This window comes from Amia ocellicauda, chromosome 16, assembly GCF_036373705.1.
Source record: "Amia ocellicauda isolate fAmiCal2 chromosome 16, fAmiCal2.hap1, whole genome shotgun sequence".
NCBI classification, from domain to species: domain Eukaryota; kingdom Metazoa; phylum Chordata; class Actinopteri; order Amiiformes; family Amiidae; genus Amia; species Amia ocellicauda.
Window position 1 is genome coordinate 29,026,022 of NC_089865.1, and position 21,346 is coordinate 29,047,367.

General features: G+C 39.9%; 1 protein-coding gene across 1 annotated transcript in view; it reads left to right on the forward strand.

Moving 5' to 3' along the window:
* Positions 1–21,346, forward strand: part of fam117bb (family with sequence similarity 117 member Bb) — a 91,111-nt gene that overhangs the window by 43,771 nt on the left and 25,994 nt on the right. The window contains exons 3-4 of the mRNA XM_066688628.1: positions 5,234–5,326; positions 10,020–10,133. Of these exons, the coding sequence (XP_066544725.1) occupies positions 5,234–5,326; positions 10,020–10,133 (207 nt within the window). The remainder of the gene's footprint in view (positions 1–5,233; positions 5,327–10,019; positions 10,134–21,346) is intronic.

Consider the following 21,346-nt stretch of genomic DNA (forward strand, 5'->3'; position numbering starts at 1 on the left):
TTGAGCCCTGGAGCTGCCCAGCCTGGCCCTGGAGGCTCGAAGACCCTGTGGCCCCTTCAGACTCCCACTTCCACCTGCAGGGTCTGATGTGCCGCCTGCAAGGTTCTCAGTTCGGTTGATAACATGCCTCTACCTGCATGAATGATGGATCGTGATTTTCCTCTACGTTGAACTCTCAAGTTTAAACTGGCAGCATGACTAAATAAAGAATGACATGAATAAATAAAGCACTAAATGGAGGGGTAAGATTGTTTCTAAAGAACTGCTCGAAAAAAATAAATCTTTAGCATAGAATTAACTTGGGGATTTCACTGCATGTCATTGGCTCAGAAAGAAGCAACAAAACATGTTGACAAATTGAACACTACAATCTTTTAAAAGGAGATTGTCAGCAAAGCCACTTTTTAACACAGATTTACTGCAAATGTTTTTTTTTTTGCCACTGCTTTATCAGTGAGGAGGAGAAGTCCGCTGATGCTATTTCTGTCCATTTTCATTACAGTGTATGAGCTCTGTTCAGTTTTCTCTTCTATAAACGCCCACAATTTAGCTAAAGGAGGAAGTTAAATTCCTGTTTCAGAGTACCCTTTTAGCTTGATGTTGGACACACATGTATCCCCATATAGTGATTGCTGCACATGATTGGAAATGCAGTTTGAGTTGTTAAACTCAAAGGGATGTTACTTCAACCCTGCCAGTTAGTGTGCATTCCTAACATTAAACATGGAAGTGTAAATCTTGTTTGATCATTGGGGTTGATGATGCTCCAGATATTTTGTTTGATTTTACACTCACAACCAAATCTCGGGCAAGATGCGACAATCGGCATTCTGTGGAATCCTCCAGTCCTTTAATGCAAGGTACAGAAAGTAATGGGTTGTGTAAGCCAAATGTGTGTATTTGCAGTAGTGTACCTTGGTTTGAGCCCTCACTGCTAGAAGTAGTGTGAAAGTGATAGCATATTAAGACCTGGCAAGGCAAGACCCAGGGTTCAATCCAGGTAAAAAAATAAATAAATAAATAAACCAGATTGAAAGGGGCTTAATTCACCCATTCTTCCTCTGGGTTCCTGTGTTTAGATCAAATAGTTCTGCCAATCGCATGCTTCCTGCTGATCTTCAAGCTTTGGAAGCTGAGAGAGTGAGCTACCCTTTTGATCCTGTTCTGACATGGTAAATGGGAACATGTTTCACCTGTTCTTTGGGTAAAAGAGTCCACCGCTGACCGTTCAGATTCTGTTGCCTCTATGAGTGCGCATACAAATTCAAAATGCTTCCGTTTTCTGTTTTTCCTTCCAACCATTATACCATAATTTGTTTCAGTCTGCTTGGAATCTACAAAGATTGTACATATTGTAGTAGTTTATTATTGGAGAACATGAAAATAAATAAGAACCGAAAGGGTATAATGACTCTGGGATCCGGTACAGCTGGCAGTTTTACCTTTTGCATTGTAAGAATTTCCTTTCCTTGACATAAATGCTATATTAACTGGCTGCATTTTCGACGTCCCTTGCTGGTTTCTGTTCTCGTTCTATTGACTGGTGCAGTCTTGGCCCTGGAAATTTCTTGTACCAGTCCTGTGATCAGTCATTCTATAAATACAAGTGACCTAACTAGCACATGATGCAGTAATACAGTAATGGGAGTGACATCTCCGTCACTAGACTAGAGGAAGGATGCTAAGATTATGACACCAGCACCTCTCGTTCACCTCCTGTACTCAGACCAGCGTCCTTGTGGCCTTGCACTGATGCACCGAATTCCACCTCCTTCGCACATGCAACCCTTTGACACAACTCCATTAACCACCACCATCAAAACATTACCCTGAACTAATCCCTTAATGCTACACCCTTCATTCTTGTGACTTGAGCACTAATTATGTTTTGGCTTGTGCTTGTGCTTGTGCTTGTGAGAGAGAGAGAGTGTGAGTTTTGCTTCCTCGCTTTGTGAAAGCTGGTGGTGCTGTAGCAGGGTCTTCAGTCAAAGTGCTGGGAGCCTGATAGCAGTAATAGAGTGACAGGCAGTGTCGGCCCCAGAGCCAGCACTGTGAGGATCTCTCCTGACAGCACTGTGCTGTAAATAGATGCTGTTTCCAAGGGAGAGCTACTCTCCACCACAGCTGTGTCTTGGAAATCATGGTTGCGGAGAATTGCATCATGCAATGCTGGAATTCCCTTGTTTTATTCGGCACACCACCTATTCCGCACCGCAACGTAAATGTGGTGGAAGTTTATACAATGAGTTTATCTGTTTAGTTTTTCCACTAGTTTATTACATTTGTTCTGACGCCCTTGTGGGGTTTAAAATTAATGTGTTCATATACAGATATAGATAGGTGAATACACACTTTTCGGTTTCATTTTGGTCAAATGCCATTGAGGTAAACATACATTGTTGACATACGTTCTGGTGACATCTGCATCGCATTACTCTCCTCTCTGCTACGTCCCTGGTGGGAGCAAAATATGATTTTACTAGGAATGTTGAGACCTGGTACTATCAGGTTTAGACAGGCAGGCTGATTGAATTCAGTTCAAAATTGTGCAATTGCTCATCATGTATTAACCAGCAGGTATAAATATAACATCATGTAGATGTCAAAGTGCTCTTACTGCACGTGATACTGCAGTCAGCCAGAGCTGGGGAGCAGTGTGGCTGGCAGAGATGTTAATGGTACGGAGAGGTTTAGTTACTATTAACCTATGTAATCTGCTGATCATGTAATAAGCACCTAAATATAACATTGTGCTATTACTGCACTTACTGTACTACTACCTGGATATGTGCAGCAGTGTGGCAGAGCTCAATATTTAATATTCATATTCAGTGTTTACTAACACCCGCAATATGCTGTGAAGGTTTACTTGTGTTTAGTTCTTGTTTTTAGTGTCGCAAAGGTCAGAGTTAAGTTGTGGTCTGGGTGGATGTAACTGCTGGGAGTCCAGCTGTGGTTTAGAGTGTCTGTTTTGTGTCCTGTTGCTCTGTGGAGTTTTCCAGGTGGGAAAATACACAAGTGACACATTAAAGTTTCACAAGTTGACAATTCAGCTGGACCAAGGGAACTGTAATTGTTCTGTCCAACAAACGAGGTTAGGCATGTGATGAAGTCATTCTTTTAAATCACACCATTTCGTTAGTCCCGTGTTTGCCTGCTTTCTACACCAACTGCCATCAGATACAAGAAATTCCATGCAGGATTATGTAAAACATTTAAAAAGCTTGCTCAGAAACTGAAGGAGCTTTACATCCCATATTCGCACATCCCACATCCTTTGTATTGCGCTTAGATTTTGTAAGTCGCCCTGGATAAAGGTGTGTGCCAAGAAATAAAAATAATTATAATATTCACTGTGGCACACCATAGTGTTGTGCCAGCTACTGTACTTCTGTTATTGTGGAGTGTTCTGGACTCCAGTCATGAGCTATTACTTGGTGAAATGTACAGTAACACAGGCGATTCCTCAATACAATGGGTTTTTGTAGCGTTTCAGTGTTCAGCTCCACCTGACAGGGCTGGGAGGAGCACCATAACTAGAAGTTAGTGATCTCGAGTATTTTCTTCCTCCTTAAGGGGAATATTTTGCTGAACAGCAGAGGGGGGCTCAAATGAAATTGCGCAAGTCAGGTTTCACAATGCTGCTGCACTTGACCACAGGAATCTGAAGAGATTGCCATTGAATAGGTAGGAGACTCCAGCGAGTCCACAGCAGGTGAGCTTCAAAATATGAACTATATCAAACTTATATTTTACATTGTTTGTTCCATGTGCATTGGGAACTATCCAAGTGTAAATGTACTACACCTTGTTGAACATGTTTTGTAAAACACATTGAGACTGCACGAATGTGTTATTGGTTTTATGATGGGCGTCAGTGTGTTGAAATGTTTTCTTAGGAGGTTAGTAATGGCTATGAAGCAGAAGCAGAGGCATAAACTCAATCCCAGCGTGAGAGTAGTTAAAGGACACACCTAGTTTGGGTTTGTGATGTGAAACTCCCGCACAGAGGAGGGACCTTTTTTGGAAGCCTAAATAAAACTACAGCTAACTGTGTGTGTGATCATCACATGGCATTTTGTATACTTTCTGAAATGGCAGTGTCTCTCTGAGCTTTCTTGCTGCCTTCTTTCAAGCCTCTGGTGTCAGTCTTGGATGTCTGTGGCTGCCTTACAAATCAACTGAACCCAGGCAGCCTTGTGCTTGGTTAATGCACATCTCCCCATCCTCCCCTGCAGGAGATTTGCATTCAAACTGAAGGCCATGTGCATCTGAAATACATTTTTACTAACTTTTCACAACAAGCATCAGTGGTGTGTGTGTGTGTCTGCGTGTGTGCTTGTGTGTTAGGATTAAAGCACTGCACTTTTTAACTTTCTTGTTCCAGGGAGTGACTGAAAACAGCATTGCATAACAAAATCCTCTTCTATTGGATTACATTTTTATATATATATATATATATATATATATATATATTTTTTTTTTTTTTTTTTTGATATATATAATATAGCATGTATTTTTTTATTTTTTTTTATTTTGTGTTGCATAATGATTGTTGGTCTGCCAGTTTCTTGGTGATTATGTGGCTGTCAGGGTGTTCCCAGCCTGCTGTTTCTGGAGCTTAACCCCTCCCCCCAACAGACTTTTCCCCTTTGTGTGCTCTTCATAAATTTAATATACTTTACATATGTGAAGATGCAGGAATTTAAAAAGCACAAATGGAAAGACATATGCTGTGGGGTCTTCCAGCTTGCCTGAAAACAAACTCAAGGACAGGAAAGTTAGGTAAACACACCAAGACAGAAAGAGAGATGTGTGTTGTGTTGATGTCTGTTGTCGATGTACACTGAGGCATGTCCTAAAGGCGCGCACACATGCTCTCTCTTGTCCGTAGGCAAATGCATGGCCATCTCTGTGTGGATCCCTCATTTACTTACGCATAGGTATTGAGGAGCACAATTGGGGAAAAGTCACAAAAGTGTAATTCTATTAAAATAAAAATTAGCCGACTTCTGCCGAGTTGACTGGCATTTTCCTTGTTGTTGTTGTTGTTGTTGTTGTTGTTATTTATACAGTCTGTTTGGCCATGGTCATATACGCGCACACATGCATAATCATAATTGCACACCTAAACATAATCATCAGCAAGCTTAAATAAAGCTAGAATAATGAAGTGTCAGTTGAAGTCGTTAAAGCTCTTTCTGCCCCTCTCTCTCTCCCTCTCTCACCGCAGACTCCCAGCGCCTGGGCAGAAGAATGTCCCGAAAAGAAGAAAGGCTCCCACAAGCGCTCGGCTTCCTGGGGCAGTACCGACCAGCTTAAAGAGGTCAGGAACGGTTTTCTTCTCCGTGGCTTTGTTCTATTCAGGGGGAGGTCAAGCCAGTTCCTCACGCCACTCTATACATTTCAGCAGGCTGTAGGTTTTACAGATTCTCAATCATTATCATATGATTCTCAGGGTGCAGTGAACCACAAGGGTACCGGTGTCATGTTAAATTAAGGCCCCTGTTGAAGACCAAGGTTTCATGACCAAATATTGCACTTGCTAATGGTTTCCCCCACAGGACAGTATCTCCCTTTTCCCCAAGTTTTCTATACATTTCTATAAGAGGTTGCTTGAGATGTAGAACACCCAACCCACTCCACCACACCCCACCCCCAAACATATGGGCTTTTCATTCCAAAGTGTCTCCTGGAGAATTTAACATTCATCCATTAAATACTGATTAAAATAAAACGAGATTGAGTTCAGGTTTCATTATGCAAACTTCCATATTATTCTCACTTCCAAGTATGTCCTGATTAAACCTAATTATACCTAATGAGTTTCCTTTTGGCTTGTTTTTCTTAAGTTATGGGAAGTCTGTTTTCTGTTTAGTGTTTTTGGCAATATGCAAAATGCAATTTGTATGTTACCAGTGTAACACAGCCATGTTAATCTCAAACGTAGAACTGATGGGTATTACAGACCTAACTGCAGGTTTATTTCCATTTTCTGAAAAATAGTTTAAAAATAATGTAATTTAGTGTTTACTATAGCTGGCCTGTCCTCTTGCAGAACACTTTAAAGTACATTTTCCAAAATATATTTTGATCTTATTTAGAATATATACTTATTTCCTTCTTGTTTAAATTAGCACTATGTATATTGAAACTATTATGTTGGATACATGTAAAATTTGCCACATAAATGCATTGAAAACCAGACCCTGTAATTTGACTTTTTAGTTCTAATGTGCTTTTTCATTTGTCTGAGATACAGAATCAATTTAGTTGTCAAGGACCATTCTAAAACTCTTTGGTACAGGTCCTGATTGGATTGCCTTTGAAAAAATACATTATTTAAGAGTTGAGCAGTTTTTGGCAACTGACAGGGTGATATTTTTCAAAACTGTAGGTTTAAAAGTTGAGAATCCAGATTAGTAGTAAAACAAACTTCAGTCCATACTGCTTATTTTCAGTTTTTGTATTGTATTTACCCGACTTGGTTATGCATGTATGTATTTTTCAAAATGCTGATTCCCTTTTGGCTGAGGGTAGTGTTCTGGGTAACCATGGAGATCATAAACTCCCATTCGGAAATGCATCCTAATCCCCTATCAAAAGACAGTGTGCAAGCATTAAGGAAATCTGCATGACAGACAGTATTTAAAGGTTAAAAAGAGATGCTTTGAAATCAGAGACCTCCTATATACAATGTCTGATTCTGCTTTTGCAGCACCACCAAGCAGGTGAACATGACTTACACTTGTAATCAGTACCTGAATGTCAAGTATTTATTGTACACCGATCAGCCATAACATTATGACCACCTGCCTAATATTGTGTAGGTCCCCCTTTTTGCCGCCAAAACAGCCCTGACCCGTCGAGGCATGGACTCCACTTACCTCTGAAGGTGTGCTGTGGTATCTGGCACCAAGACGTTAGCAGCAGATCCTTTAAGTCCTGTAAGTTGCGAGGTAGGGCCTCCATGGATCGGACTTGTTTGTCCAGCACATCCCACAGATGCTCGATTGGATTGAGATCTGGGGAATTTGGAGGCCAAGTCAACACCTGGAACTCGTGATTCATCAGACCAGGCCACCTTCTTCCATTGCTCCGTGGTCCAGTTCTGATGCTCACGTGCCCATTGTAGGAGCTTTCGGCAGTGGACAGGGGTCAGCATGGGCACCCTGACTGGTCTGTGGCTACGCAGCCCCATGCGCAACAAACTGCGAAGCACTGTGTGTTCTGACACCTTTCTATCAGACCAGCATTCACTTTTTCAGCAATTTGAGCTACAGTAGCTCGTCTGTTGGATCGGACCACACGGGCCAGCCTTCGCTCCCCACGTGCATCAATGAGCCTTGGCCGCCCATGACCCTGTTGCCGGTTCACCGCTTTTCCTTCCTTGGACCACTTTTGATAGGTACTGACCACTGCAGACCAGGAACACCACACAAGAGCTGCAGTTTTGGAGATGTTCTGACCCAGTCGTCTAGCCATCACAATTTGTCCCTTGTCAAAGTCGCTCAAATCCTTACGCTTGCCCATTTTTCCTGCTTCTAACATATCAACTTTGAGGACAAAATGTTCGCTTGCTGCCTAATATATCCCTCCCACTGACAAGTGCCATGATAATGAGATTATCAGTGTTATTCACTTCGCCTGTCAGTGCTCATAATGTTATGGCTGATCGGTGGATTTTTGTTAAGCTTTAGGCAGACCGAGCAAAAATGTATGCCACAGACGTCAAGCCCTCAGTATGCTTCAGAGGGTTGAGACACAACAAACTCTAGATCTTGTGGTTTTTGGGTTGACCAAGCTAACATTAGGAAAAAGTGCTTCACAATCCTTCATTAGTGAAGGATTTTGCTGTGAAAGTAATGGAATATGGATATTAGTCTAAAGGTCTGTATTGCGTTCCCTCACTTTCAACCATGACAGTTCTGTTGCGTTTCTATTTTTTTGTTCAGAGTCTATTTTATACTGCACTATACGAAAGTTTTTGACAGTCACGCTTCAAGAAGGCACAGTAAGCTTCAAGTACAGTAGAAAAGTATAACTATCAACCAGTGTTCCAAAGTACTGCATTAATGGAGGTAAACCAGCTGTCTGTAAGGGATTTGATTATGGAGCAATTTCACACAAAAAATCATCTTTGTGGAAAAATCTGAGAATCACTCCGAACATAGATGGTATCCCTCAGAAATCACACAGCAGGAAAAGCAGACTGCATACACTGTACAAACCAAGGCTAGGGAACTCGGCCACTTCCATTCCAATGCATTTCAAATGACTGTTCCTGCCAGGGCTTCATTCGCATCACTGACTTTGCTGCAGAAGATCACTTAACCAATTAAGAGTTAGCTGGAAAGAGAGACTGGGCAATGTGATGGGAGTGCCATGGTTTCCTTACACACCCTACTATCCCTACACACTACCTGAGCTTGTCTAACTGGTGCTTGTGGTGGAGAAGCACATGTAAACATCAGATAGGCTAATCCTGAACCAAAGTTGCAAAGGTAAACTACTGTCTGGGAGGTAACAGTAGCACCACACAACTGAGCCCAGTTTCTCAGTCCAATGAAAATGGAAATAATTCACAGGTGGTATAGTGACTCAGCAATTGCAAACCACACTGTGTTTAAGATAAAGAACCAAACCACAAACGGGGTGTGAAACAAATCAGAAATCAAATTACAGGTTAACGCAGAATATCTCTTCTCCTTCTACAAAGAACCTTTAAACAGTAATTACATAGGCGGAAGCAGTATTCACTAGCTGATGTGCTGGTTACCTTACCAGCTTAATTATGGGTTGTCCTTGAAAACGATTGCATCTGGGAACTGAGTTTTTTTTCTTTTCTTTTTTTCTTTTATATTATTGGAGAATTACAGCATTAAGTTAAAGTGATTTTCCTGTTTCATATTAAAGAAATTGCTCGTTTGGGACAGAAGCAGTGCTTTGAATCTTTGTGTGTTTTTTGTGTGCGCATGTGTGTCTGTGTCTGTGTCTGTGTGCACGTGTTCATGATGCTTCAGATTTTTATCTCATTGCTCTCCACCTTTGGCTTAGAACTAAAGAAGCCAGCACCAAAAGAGATTTTAGGTGTGTGTATGTGTGCATGTTTGTAGGTAAGCAGAAAAGCAACAGGCAAGTACTGTTGTCACTCATAGGTAAGGGACCCTGAGGGCTCATCCCTGTTTTCTGGTCAAATAGTCGGGGTTAATTCTGTCTATACTGTAGTGCCTGTTTTCTTCAAGGTTTCACAAGGTTTCAAGCTTTGGCCTGATTTTTTTCCCATGCCCTCTGAAGCTTTCTCCAGAAAACAATTAGTATATAACTAACACTATACATTGCATTACGGACGACCCTTGGAGGATGGCGATTGCTAAAATACAAATTATAACAACATTACAGGGCTTTGTTATCTGTCTTGTGAGAAGCTCAGGCTGATTTGACAAAGTAATAGCTTCTTGCACAGGCTGTGAAAAGGCATTACAAACCTTCCATCCATTTCGATCACTCCTCAGATGCCCTGCCACTGCAGACAGGCTGTGTGGATGCTTTTGTATGCAGTTTCCACTTTGATGTGGAAACATGTAACATACTGTGCTTTCAATTATGTCTCAAAGCATTTGTAACCTGATAGTTTTCTATAGAAAGAAATAAGGAATGACTTATGGCAGCACACTATATTAGTGGTAGGAGATTCCTGTCCTTGAGTTCCAGGTCCCTGCAGGTTTTATAGGAACCTTGCAATTAGCAACTCATTAACATCTGGAGTAAATGGGTGATTTGACCTCTTATCCTGATAATGAGATGTGAAGTCTTTCAGACCTGAGGTGCAATGAGTACCAGAAACCCCATTGGTTTTTAAGGACTGGGATTACCTGCCCCTGCTGGGGTGGGGCAGTTTTGTCAGTTTCTGTATAGCACTGATGTAGCTGTTAGGACCAAAAGGAAGAAGAGCCAGTCTGAACAGGATGACATTGAAATGCCTCCATTGCCCTGACTGCACTACTTTCTCCCAACAGATTGCAAAGTTGCGCCAGCAGCTCCAGCGCAGCAAGCACAGCAGCAGACACCACCGAGACAAAGACCGGCAGTCTCCTTTCCATGGCAACCACGCGGCTATCAACCAATCGCAGGTGAGCACGCGCAGCCCCGCTCAGGGTGTCTTCTTACCTAAAGTCATGATGACCTGAATGCGTCTGTAAGGCCATGGAGTGAAGGAGGCGGGAGTTTAAACTGCGAACTGTGCAATGCGATCGGACTAATACCCAGCCTGGTTGTTCAGATGTGACATGGGGCTGCAGGTGTGGTGAAGTCAGACAGCCTTCATTCAGAGAGAAGTCATCTTTGTTCCAGGCTAAAGAGATTACGGTCTTTTGGCCTGTTTGGTCTACATGGCCTAACTATCAGTTCTGTTATCAATCTATTCTCTCTTCTTAGGACTCCTTCCATAACAACAATGTCATTCTACAGCTTGGTGACTAAAATTGAACACTTTTTATTTGCTGTGCTAACCCCTGCTGACTCATTCCTGTTTCAGGCACTTAAGTTGCCCAGCTTAATGATGGTAAAACACTGCATTCATATCCAGGGAAACAGTGCTACAGTAGACAGTGTTTTTGTAGCAATAAAAAGGGAGCTGTGGATGTAGTTTCATTATCCACCTCAGTTTGTAATCTCTCATAGCCGCTGCTGTGGGAAGGTATCTGCTGCTGGGAACACCTAGGCTTTCAGTCTGTGTTGTGTGATTCGTGTTCACTGTAAATCATTAAAGCCTTATCCACTGAAGTACAAATATGAGTGATGGAGAGAGGATTAAATCAAGGATATAATATAGAATATATATTTTGACAAGGCATACATCTTGGTTATCTTGGTGAATTGTTTTGATCTTAAATATGAACTAAATGACTGGTCTTCATATAAAACGGAGTCTGTGTGGTCTCTCTGCTTACTGTACGATTCATACGAGTGTCATGGCCAGATTATGGTCACCTTCCATCTTTATTCTGTGTGGCAAGAAAGATTAGCAGGTTGATAGGTATTTCTACCATGTTTTTGATTAGAAATGTTAATGTGGATTCGTCACACATTTATTAAGATGATTTTAGGTACTCTTTATCTGTCAGTTTCAGCTTTCTTTTATTTTGACTTTCTCTTGTGTTCCTGTAGAAAAGACCTTATGAAGAACCTCTTCGGTATGACTGTGTAGTTAAGTGCTGACTAGGGAGAGATTCAGCGAGAAGTGCAATTTAATTGGCTTTGGAGGGATATTTAAAAATAGTAAAGTGTGTTGGACTGACATGCTAATCTAATTTAAAAGAGTAATGTGATTTGAGCACAGCCAAATAGATTGTTTTTATATTAGGTGTCTGCAGTAAAATGTATAGTCTATAGGTTGTTCTTTAATATAGTGTTCTTTAATAAACACTGCTGAAGGCTGTAGCACAGTTACTGCAAGATATAGTTGCGACAGTGGCCAAGTCTGCTTTCTAGGAAAAGATGAAAGGAAACCCAGAGCATATAGCTGTAAAGTAATGTGCCCTTTAGAAACTTTGGGGGGGAAAGGGAAAACAATTATAAAAGGCTTACTGTATGTTCTTAGTGTGAAATTTATAGCGGTCTTTCTGTTGACCCACTTCAGCCCTCTGTCGTGGTGTTTGATTAATTAGATGTGTGTGCGAGTTTGCGTGTGGCCCTGGTGTGTCTCTCTAACCAGCTGTCAAGCAGCAAATCAGGGGCACAGTGTCTTCTCCACTTTCAAGCCCTTTCTGTGTCATTAACCCATTTTGCAGCTTTTTTAAGGTAGTAATGTCCATGAACTGTAAAATAATAACTGTAGATGACTCCAGATCTTTTTCAACTCTCCTTGTAGAGCCTGTTTGAAATGTGAATACTGTGTGTGGCTTCCCATGCACTCAGCCGATACAAATAAAGGAAACAAACCCTACAAATGAGGGAAATCGGGTAAAACCTTGCCAGTTGCATAAATGGTTTTCTATAAAACATGCACATTGATCTTGTATAAACCTACATCTTTGATGCTTTTTCCCAATGTGCTTAAAAGTTCATTTTGAGCTAGGTAGTACAAATCACATTCCTATGGCATGTGAGCAGAACAAAAACACATCTAAAGTTAGGTAGCTGATGAATAAGAAGAGCCCGAGTTAAGGTAAAGGTAGTAAAGGTAATTACTCATAATGCACCTCCACAAACTGTTTTTAAAATGATTCTTGCATGAATTAAGAAGCTGCACTTGCTGAAAAGCCTGTTAAGCTGTACCCGTTATTCAGTGTGCCAAAAAGATTTAGAAAAAACTGCAGGGACATTCTAGCCAGCAGTAAGAAAGAAAGAAAGGATTATGTCATCTGTGTTGCTGTATGTCAGCATCTGGGTGCCTTGCAGTGCTTTTGTAATGCTGCGTAGAATAATGCACAATGACCCCATTGTTTTAACCTGTCATACAGAGCGTCACATACAGAATCCGAGCGGACGCACAGAGATGGTGGGACCTGGCTTGCCGGGCTCGTCTTAGTCGCAGGAGAACACAGGAAAGTGTTTGTTTGCTGCACGGCACAGAGGCAGTCTTCACACGCAAGCGGGAGATCTGTTTATGTCATTGGTCACAGTCAGTTTTGAGCAGATAATGAGATGTTCTCCACAAACTGTTCCACATCACAGGGTGTGTCATTTGTCCGCCTTTCATTTCTATGCATCAATAATAATAAATCAGTTTCTATCGTTGTTGTTCACAATGTGATCGCAATATTCTCCATTAGAAAATGCCAATGCAACATTTATTTTTTAATGCAGCAACTTACATCCCCATAAAATCCATTTACTTCTCAACTGGAAACAAATAGAAAACCAGAGGCAGTTTGACTTTGTGTATGTGATGAGTAGAATGTTTCCTTCCTTAATTTTATACATTTTTGTTTGCAAGCATATTACTGCATCCTTTTGACACAAAGGTTTAAAGGCATTCTTATTTGGGAGTCCCCTTTCCTTGTACCTTTCATATATATATATATATATATATATATATATATATATATATATATATATATATATATATATATACACTCACCTAAAGGATTATTAGGAACACCTGTTCAATTTCTCAAGAATGCAATTATCTAACCAACCAATCACATGGCAGTTGCTTCAATGCATTTAGGGGTGTGGTCCTGGTCAAGACAATCTCCTGAACTCCAAACTGAATGTCTGAATGGGAAAGAAAGCTGATTTAAGCAATTTTGAGCGTGGCATGGTTGTTGGTGCCAGACGGGCCGGTCTGAGTATTTCACAATCTGCCCAGTTACTGGGATTTTCACGCACAACCATTTCTAGGGTTTACAAAGAATGGTGTGAAAAGGGAAAAACATCCAGTATGCGGCAGTCCTGTGGGCGAAAATGCCTTGTTGATGCTAGAGGTCAGAGGAGAATGGGCCGACTGATTCAAGCTGATAGAAGAGCAACTTTGACTGAAATAACCACTCGTTACAACCGAGGTATGCAGCAAAGCATTTGTGAAGCCACAACACGTACAACCTTGAGGCGGATGGGCTACAACAGCAGAAGACCCCACCGGGTACCACTCATCTCCACTACAAATAGGAAAAAGAGGCTACAATTTGCACAAGCTCACCAAAATTGGACAGTTGAAGACTGGAAAAATGTTGCCTGGTCTGATGAGTCTCGATTTCTGTTGAGACATTCAGATGGTAGAGTCAGAATTTGGCGTAAACAGAATGAGAACATGGATCCATCATGCCTTGTTACCACTGTGCAGGCTGGTGGTGGTGGTGTAATGGTGTGGTGATGGCCACTTCCAGCAGGATAATGCACCATGTCACAAAGGTCGAATCATTTCAAATTGGTTTCTTGAACATGACAATGAGTTCACTGTACTAAACTGGCCCCCACAGTCACCAGATCTCAACCCAATAGAGCATCTTTGGGATGTGGTGGAACGGGAGCTTCGTGCCCTGGATGTGCATCCCACAAATCTCCATCAACTGCAAGATGCTATCCTATCAATATGGGCCAACATTTCTAAAGAATGCTTTCAAGCACCTTGTTGAATCAATGCCACGTAGAATTAAGGCAGTTCTGAAGGCGAAAGGGGGTCAAACACAGTATTAGTATGGTGTTCCTAATAATCCTTTAGGTGAGTGTATATATGTACATATATATGTGTGTGTGTGTATATATATATATATATATATATATGTACGTATATATGTATGTATGTGTATATATATATATATATATATATATATATATATGTATGTGTATATGTATGTATGTATATATATATGTATGTATGTATATATATGTATGTATATATATATGTATATGTATATATATATGTGTATATATATACATATATATGTGCATATATATACGTACATATATACGTATATATATACGTATATATGTATATATATACGTATATATGTACGTATACATATATATATATATATATATGTATGTATGTATGTATGTGTGTGTGTGTGTGTGTGTGTGTGTGTGTGTGTGTGTGTGTGTTATTTTTAGCAATGAAATGACATGTTCTACTCAAGTTTTTTCCTGCTCCCACTCTAGATTATGAGATGATAAACAGTAGGCCCACAGAAGCCGCAGTTGCTCGTTTTGTGTTTGTGTTTTCGTTGGGCTGACTCTTCAGCAGGCTGTGCTGTGAGGGGAGCTCTGTAGACAGCCCAGAGCAGACAGATGGTGGGCAACTGGCAGAGGCCTTGGCCCCGCAGAGAATGACACGCATGAAAAACAGCCAAGCAAGTGCATCCGCTCATTAAACAAACCCGCTTGTGGAAAACAAAAAAATGGCGCGGCTTTACTCTGTGGGAGAAGAAAGGCCGTTTTTGTGCTTTTTTTTTTTTGTTTTGTTTCCACCCTCTCTCTCCCGTTCTCTTCATTTCCTCGCCTGTAAGCTGGTTTGTGGAGTTTAATCATCCAAGCCAGGTGCTGAAGAAGGCAGGCTCATTCGGGGTTGATATAAAAGGCTTTTTGGGGAAATGTGGCAGCGAGTATGTGAAGAACTAAGACAACATGCAGCGCTGGCTCACTTTAATTTATACCTCGCGTCGCCCTCCCCGCCTCATCAATTCACCACAGCGGCATTTGGTCAGTGTGGATTGTTTTCCATGCTGTAGCCGGCCACCGATTAAGACAAACTTACAGTCCATCCAGAATTATGAGGGCTTTCTTTTATGGCAGATTGACAGGCCCCAGCCATCTGTTACCCCACACGATGTACCGTGGCACCTCATCTCGCCAGCAGCGCAGTCCTCAAATCACCGCTATGGTGGGTAAATCATGGCAGTAAAGGCCTGCTGCAGAAATTTTATTTTCTTCCCTCATATGGGACAGTGTCTGGAAGCAGGGATGGAATAGATGGTATCACATCATAAACAGCCAACTGTTGAAATTTAAGGTGAATGGTTGAATTGCCTCTTTTAACTGGTCCCCAAGCAAACCACTGCCAAATTTTAGCTACAGTCAACTGTTATTCAAACGGCATGGACAATGATGCACAAACTGACAAGGGAGGGTTAAAAAGGAAACTTTATCTGACAATCTTCTTGTATTTCACGTAGTAATAAAATATGATATCCCAAACACTCAAATTTGACTCTGTATAAAGGCTTTTTTGTTCTCAGGTCAGTGTTGAGTCAGGAAAAGTAATAAATGACTGATCTGTCAAGGTTGTTCTGAGGTAATTGTCACTATGAATATTGGAAACGTTGGAGTTTTGAATCTTCAGAATTAAGAGAGTAAAAACATTAACATTATTTGTGCCTAACTGATAGATCACTAGAGAGAAATTGCCCACTTAGTCATACATGTGCAACCAGTTATGTTTATAGATGGATATGTGGCTTTTACAAATGTCATTTAAAAATATCTTGGCTTTTCACGGAGCAGAAAGAAAGAAAGGATGCTAGTTCAGGCAGTGCTAGATTCAGCGTCTCAATTTTGCCATGAAATGTGAAACTGCAGTTACTGCTGTGCAAACGAAAGCTTATTTAAATGCCTCTCTGAGATGCTTGTGAGCTCTGCAGTGTCACCCTCACATTTTGTTTGAACTTCAGTTAAATTACTTTAAGATTCAATAAGGATTTGTAGTGTGTGGTCTCAATACTTAATTCAGCATGACCCAGAAATCTCCCCTAGCCTGGTGAAACCACATCATGAGTTTGTGGTTGCTCATTGTGAGTGCATTTATCTAATGTATTTCTGACACAAAAATCCACCATTCTCTTCTAAATGACGAGCGAGCTAATGAACAGACCCAGGTGCTTTACGGTGAAGTGAAAATCTCAGTTTATTCAGCACACGCTGCGTCTCGTAACACATTTTTCACTCCAGCTGAACTTGTCCGTTTGAAACACACCATGGTTCACAGGGGAATTAATACCATTTACCACTGAAAACTACTCAAAAATACCCAGGGTTCTGTTTCAGCACAATGCAGATGCCAAAAGAGTTCTTTAGCTGGAGTTAACTGTTGTACAACTAAATGAATTGACTCTGCTGTTGTAGTCTGTCAGCTGATCCTGAAAAGAGATGGAGATTTTTTTTTTTTTGTACCATTTCCAAGGTAACAGCATATAATGAAAAACTGTGATATGGTCTCTGTCTCTCTTAAAATGCTAAAATGGGGTTGTTTGAATTAAATAAAAACAACAACCAGTACCTATTTAGATTACATCTTTTATTATTATTGTTATTGTTATTGTTTATAAACAATTCAATAATGCCTGAAGCCTTTTTCAAGGATTCAAGAAGCCATGGACAGGAAATACACTTTGTCTTCTGCAGTTCAACAACTGTTTTCTGAAAAACGCAGTAGGTGGCAGCACTATGAACAAGCACAAAATAATAATAATTAACTATGTATTTCCATTCAATATGTGGCTATGATCTGGATAATTATCTGATCTAATCTTAGGAGCTTAGGGGCGTGTTTCTGTTTAATGCTATTTACTTTTCCTTATACAAATGTAATTGTGCACAGCTTATACCTTTGCTCAGGGAAGTGAAAGTCTGGTGCATATTGTGTATCACTTTTAGTCCATATGTCATATGGTCTGTATCAACACAATCATCAAAGCAGCAGAAACAATAGCTCTTTATTTTAGCCAAGAAATATAATTTTAAAATGTGCTTGTAAACCATTTTACCTTATCATTCGCATTGTACTTCAGTCTCTGCATCCAAGTAAGGTTTTATTTTGCATTATACACAGCTTGGGTTTTATTATAATATTTGGGTACTCACAGAATTTGTTTGGTTGCCATGGATACTCCAGTATTACTCCCACTTGCACACTACAAAAGTTTTTATTTGTTAACCATTAAACATTAACACATATCCCCAAGCATCAGTAATGTACAATCACGTTATACATACTGTAAGCAATAGTTACTGTCTTCTATTGTTTTACACTGCTACCAGAAATGTCCACATCATTAGTGAGTGATAGTTAGCCTACAAAAGAATGAACACAATTTTATATCTGGATCTGAACTGTAAATGCCCATCATGTGGAATATATTGTATTAAATGTACGCATTTTTCAAATTATGCATTTATTTCCTTGTTTTCAGTACTTTGTGCACCCCCCCTTTGCAAGGATAAGGGCACTGAGCCTTTTTCTGTCATTTATTTATGAGATTGGAGAACACATTGGAAGTGATTTTAGACCTTTCCTAAATTCAGAGTCTTTCCAGATCCTTTATCTTTTGGTCTGTGCTTATGGACTGCCCTCTTCAATTCAAACCACAGGTTTTCAATTGGATTCCAGTCTGGAGACTGAAATGGCCATTGCAAAATGTTGATTTTGTGGTCAATTAACCAGTTCTAATTGGATTTTGATGTGTGCTTGGGATCATTGTCATACTGGAAGATCCACTTGATGCCAGGTTTTTGACTAAAATGTACTGGTACTTGGTAGAGTACCACACACACATACACACACACACACACTAAAACTGACACTACACTGTTGGACTGTTTTTGTGTCCAGACTACAAAGTGAACAATTACATATTTCTGTGGGATATTCTAGTGTTTCATTTCAAAGGCATTACAACTTGGGAGTTCAAAGCACTGCATTAACAACATAAATATTACTGTTTTGGAGAGGATTTAATGTAAACACAAGGCACAATTATGACTTTTAATGTTTAAAGATCATGGTAATGTGAAGCATTTTTATTTTTGTTCTTTGTGTGTGTTGTCCTTCAAGATTGATTTTAGCTTTTGGGATTGTCTGGGAGATACACCAAGGTATATTTTGCAGTCTGCTTCTATGTTATGATATCTTAAGAAAACAGGGGGGAAATTCCATCTGTGATAAAATAAACGGCATTTTTAAAAGGTACTTTTTTGTGTGTGTGTGTTTATGTAGAGAAATATCTTTATAATGATTATAACCAATGCAGAATCAAAATTCTAGTAATCTGATGGTTTCTGTTTTAGCATTGTCTGGCAAGGATCTTTAATATGCTGATGGATCACACTTGTGATTCTTGGGGCACTTCTGTTTATTACTGAATGATTATTATTATTTTTTCTTCCCCCTGGCAGGTTCTGCTTTTGATTAGCACTTTAATGGGTACCAGCTGGGTAAAAATGGCAAAGCACAACAGTTTATGCTGAACACTGTTAATTATAATAACACTATGTTTATTTGGTTCTTGGAACATGATAACATCCCCTGCTTGGTGTCTGGTTGTGTTTATTATCTGTCAGGCACACTGGCAGCCTCTAGAATATCAAAATGGCTCAACCAGGACCTGGTTTTCAGTTCAGATTTGAGATCTGTGGTGCACATTGACATTGTTTACTCTCCCTCTTGGCGTTTTCTGGAAACAGACTGAAACGAGACACTCTGATCAAATCAATCTTGAAACAATTTGCTGAATTTCCATATTTATGGATATATTTCTCTAATTGGTAGACTTTTGTCCTCAGTTAAGGGTCAGCTTTCTGCTGAGGTTGCTCCATTTTTCATGTAGAGGGATTTTGGACAAGGTGAAGTGTCAGGAATGTATCCAAATTGCCTAATTTTATAGAATCTTTGGCACATTTTGTTGCATATCGTTTGATGTTGGTTGCATACACAGTGTCATGTAGGCCATGTGCTCGGTTTCTTACAGATAAGCTGGTATAAAAGTAGTCAGAGAAATTACAATCTGATAATTGTACAATGTGTATCAATGGAACAAAAGGAAAGTACAAGTTCTAACTAATCTCATAGTAGATGGGTTTACCAACCAAAATGCACCAAATCTACAAGTTGACCTTCAAACTTACTTAAGAAAGGAGGCATAAATAGCTGGATGTTTCTCGCATAACTAATATATTCAGTTACTCCATATTAAGTGTTTTCCAGGAGGGTTCCACTTACTAGGTTTATTTGTGAGGTTGGGTTTATTCTTGAAGATGTGCTAGATTCACGGTGGGGGTTTTGAAAAGACTTATGAATATTAAAGCTCTTCTAGACAGAATAATACTTATTTAGGCAGTTACATATTTACATCAATGGAAACTTAACTGTATAAATATACATAATAATAATAGTTAGCAAGCATTGTGCTGAAGCTCAAGGTAAAGTTATTTGCAAAAGCCTATGCAAACAAACCTTGGGAGAGAATGGAATCAGCTGCACCTTATTCAGAATGGGGGTGGCGTTCGGAGGGAAAGACGACAGGAGGGAAAATGAAAAAGAAAGGAAGAGGGGGGAAAAACTGGCTTCCATATTCCTGGCTGTCATGAAAAGCATGCGGTTAATTGAAGCCCTGAGAGTTCAGACTTGATCCTCTTGTCAGGCTGCCAGAAGATCATTTACTGCGGCTTAGAAAGCATGAATGACACTCCTATTGACCAGCAGGCAGGGTGCTCCGTTGGCAGGCAATTTTTAACCCTTGCAGTGGGAGTGGACGTCTTTGTGACGGGGCCTTTTCAGAAGGGGTGATAACATTGATCTAAACGGCAACAAAGGCAGCGCGTAACCCTTGTGGCAGACATTGCTTGGCACTGGGGGTTACGGAGGGCGCTTTTATGTACCAAGAAAGCGGCGGTCGTGGAACGGCAACGATCAACAATGAAAGAGACGGAGAGGAGGTGGAGAAAGAAAACACACGTAACAAAAAGCCATAGCAGAGTTTTAATTGAACACCGGCTTCAAGGTCATTACTCTGAGTGTAACTCTGCTCTGAGTGTATGATTATTATTTTTTTTTATGTTCTTTTCCCAAAAGAGGTAGTGATGGGCTTCTTTGAGCTTCAGTTCTTTACAGTGTTCTTTACAGCTGTAACTCCACAGACTAATTATTGAAAGAGTGCTGTACTCCTGAATCACAGGAGGAAAAAAGTATGGTATGACATTTTAAAACATGACCTAAGGAAGGTAGGTAGGAGTACAAGACAAATGCTTTGGTTGCTTAAAAACATTACCAATTCAATTTTAACTTTTAGGAGCCTGGAAAATGTGGATTAGGGATGGGATGCTTTGTAATTTCCACTATATGATAACCATAACTAAAAATACTGTGGTAACCGGTATATCACGATATATATCATGCAACTTAAGTCTCTATAGGTGTACTATATTTTAGAAAATAAAATGATTTGCTCAAATTGTTCAATATACTATGGAGCTTATTTTATTTTTTCAGCTTTAAAGGCAGGGAGGGACAGCAGAAACGAATGTTGAAAGATGGCAGCCCACATTATTAACATGTACCCTTTCCTGAAAAGCAAGACAGCGCTGTGCTGCAGGCCTTGTTTTTAATTTTGGCACTGTAATTTTTTTAAACGCAGATAAATCCAACATACAAACATCATTAAAGTGCAGTTAATGTCCTGGTAAAAAGAATTAGGAAATAATTGGGCATACTGATTACAGCACTAATATTGTTTACCTCACTTTGCACGATGGAGAGGTTCTAAAGCAATTCATGGTAAACAGGATCATAAATACATTGAATTAATGAGGATGGCTTTCATAAACATGAAAACCAACATGAAAACGTGTTCAATACTAATATAAATGTGCTGTTTGATTAACAATAATACAAGTAATAATATAATCTCACATAGTTAAGCCTATTATAATTATATTTGTTTTGTTCAGTTTTTAAATTCTCTATGATTATCAACACTTTATTCAAGGGTAGGGACATTTGGTCTGATTTGCAGCTGAGGAACTTTGACTCAATTTGTGGATTTGAATAATTTTGTCTTTAAATTACATAACATGACATACCTGACATTTTATAAGCAGCTATGCATGATGAGAGTTTTGATTTTGCCAACTT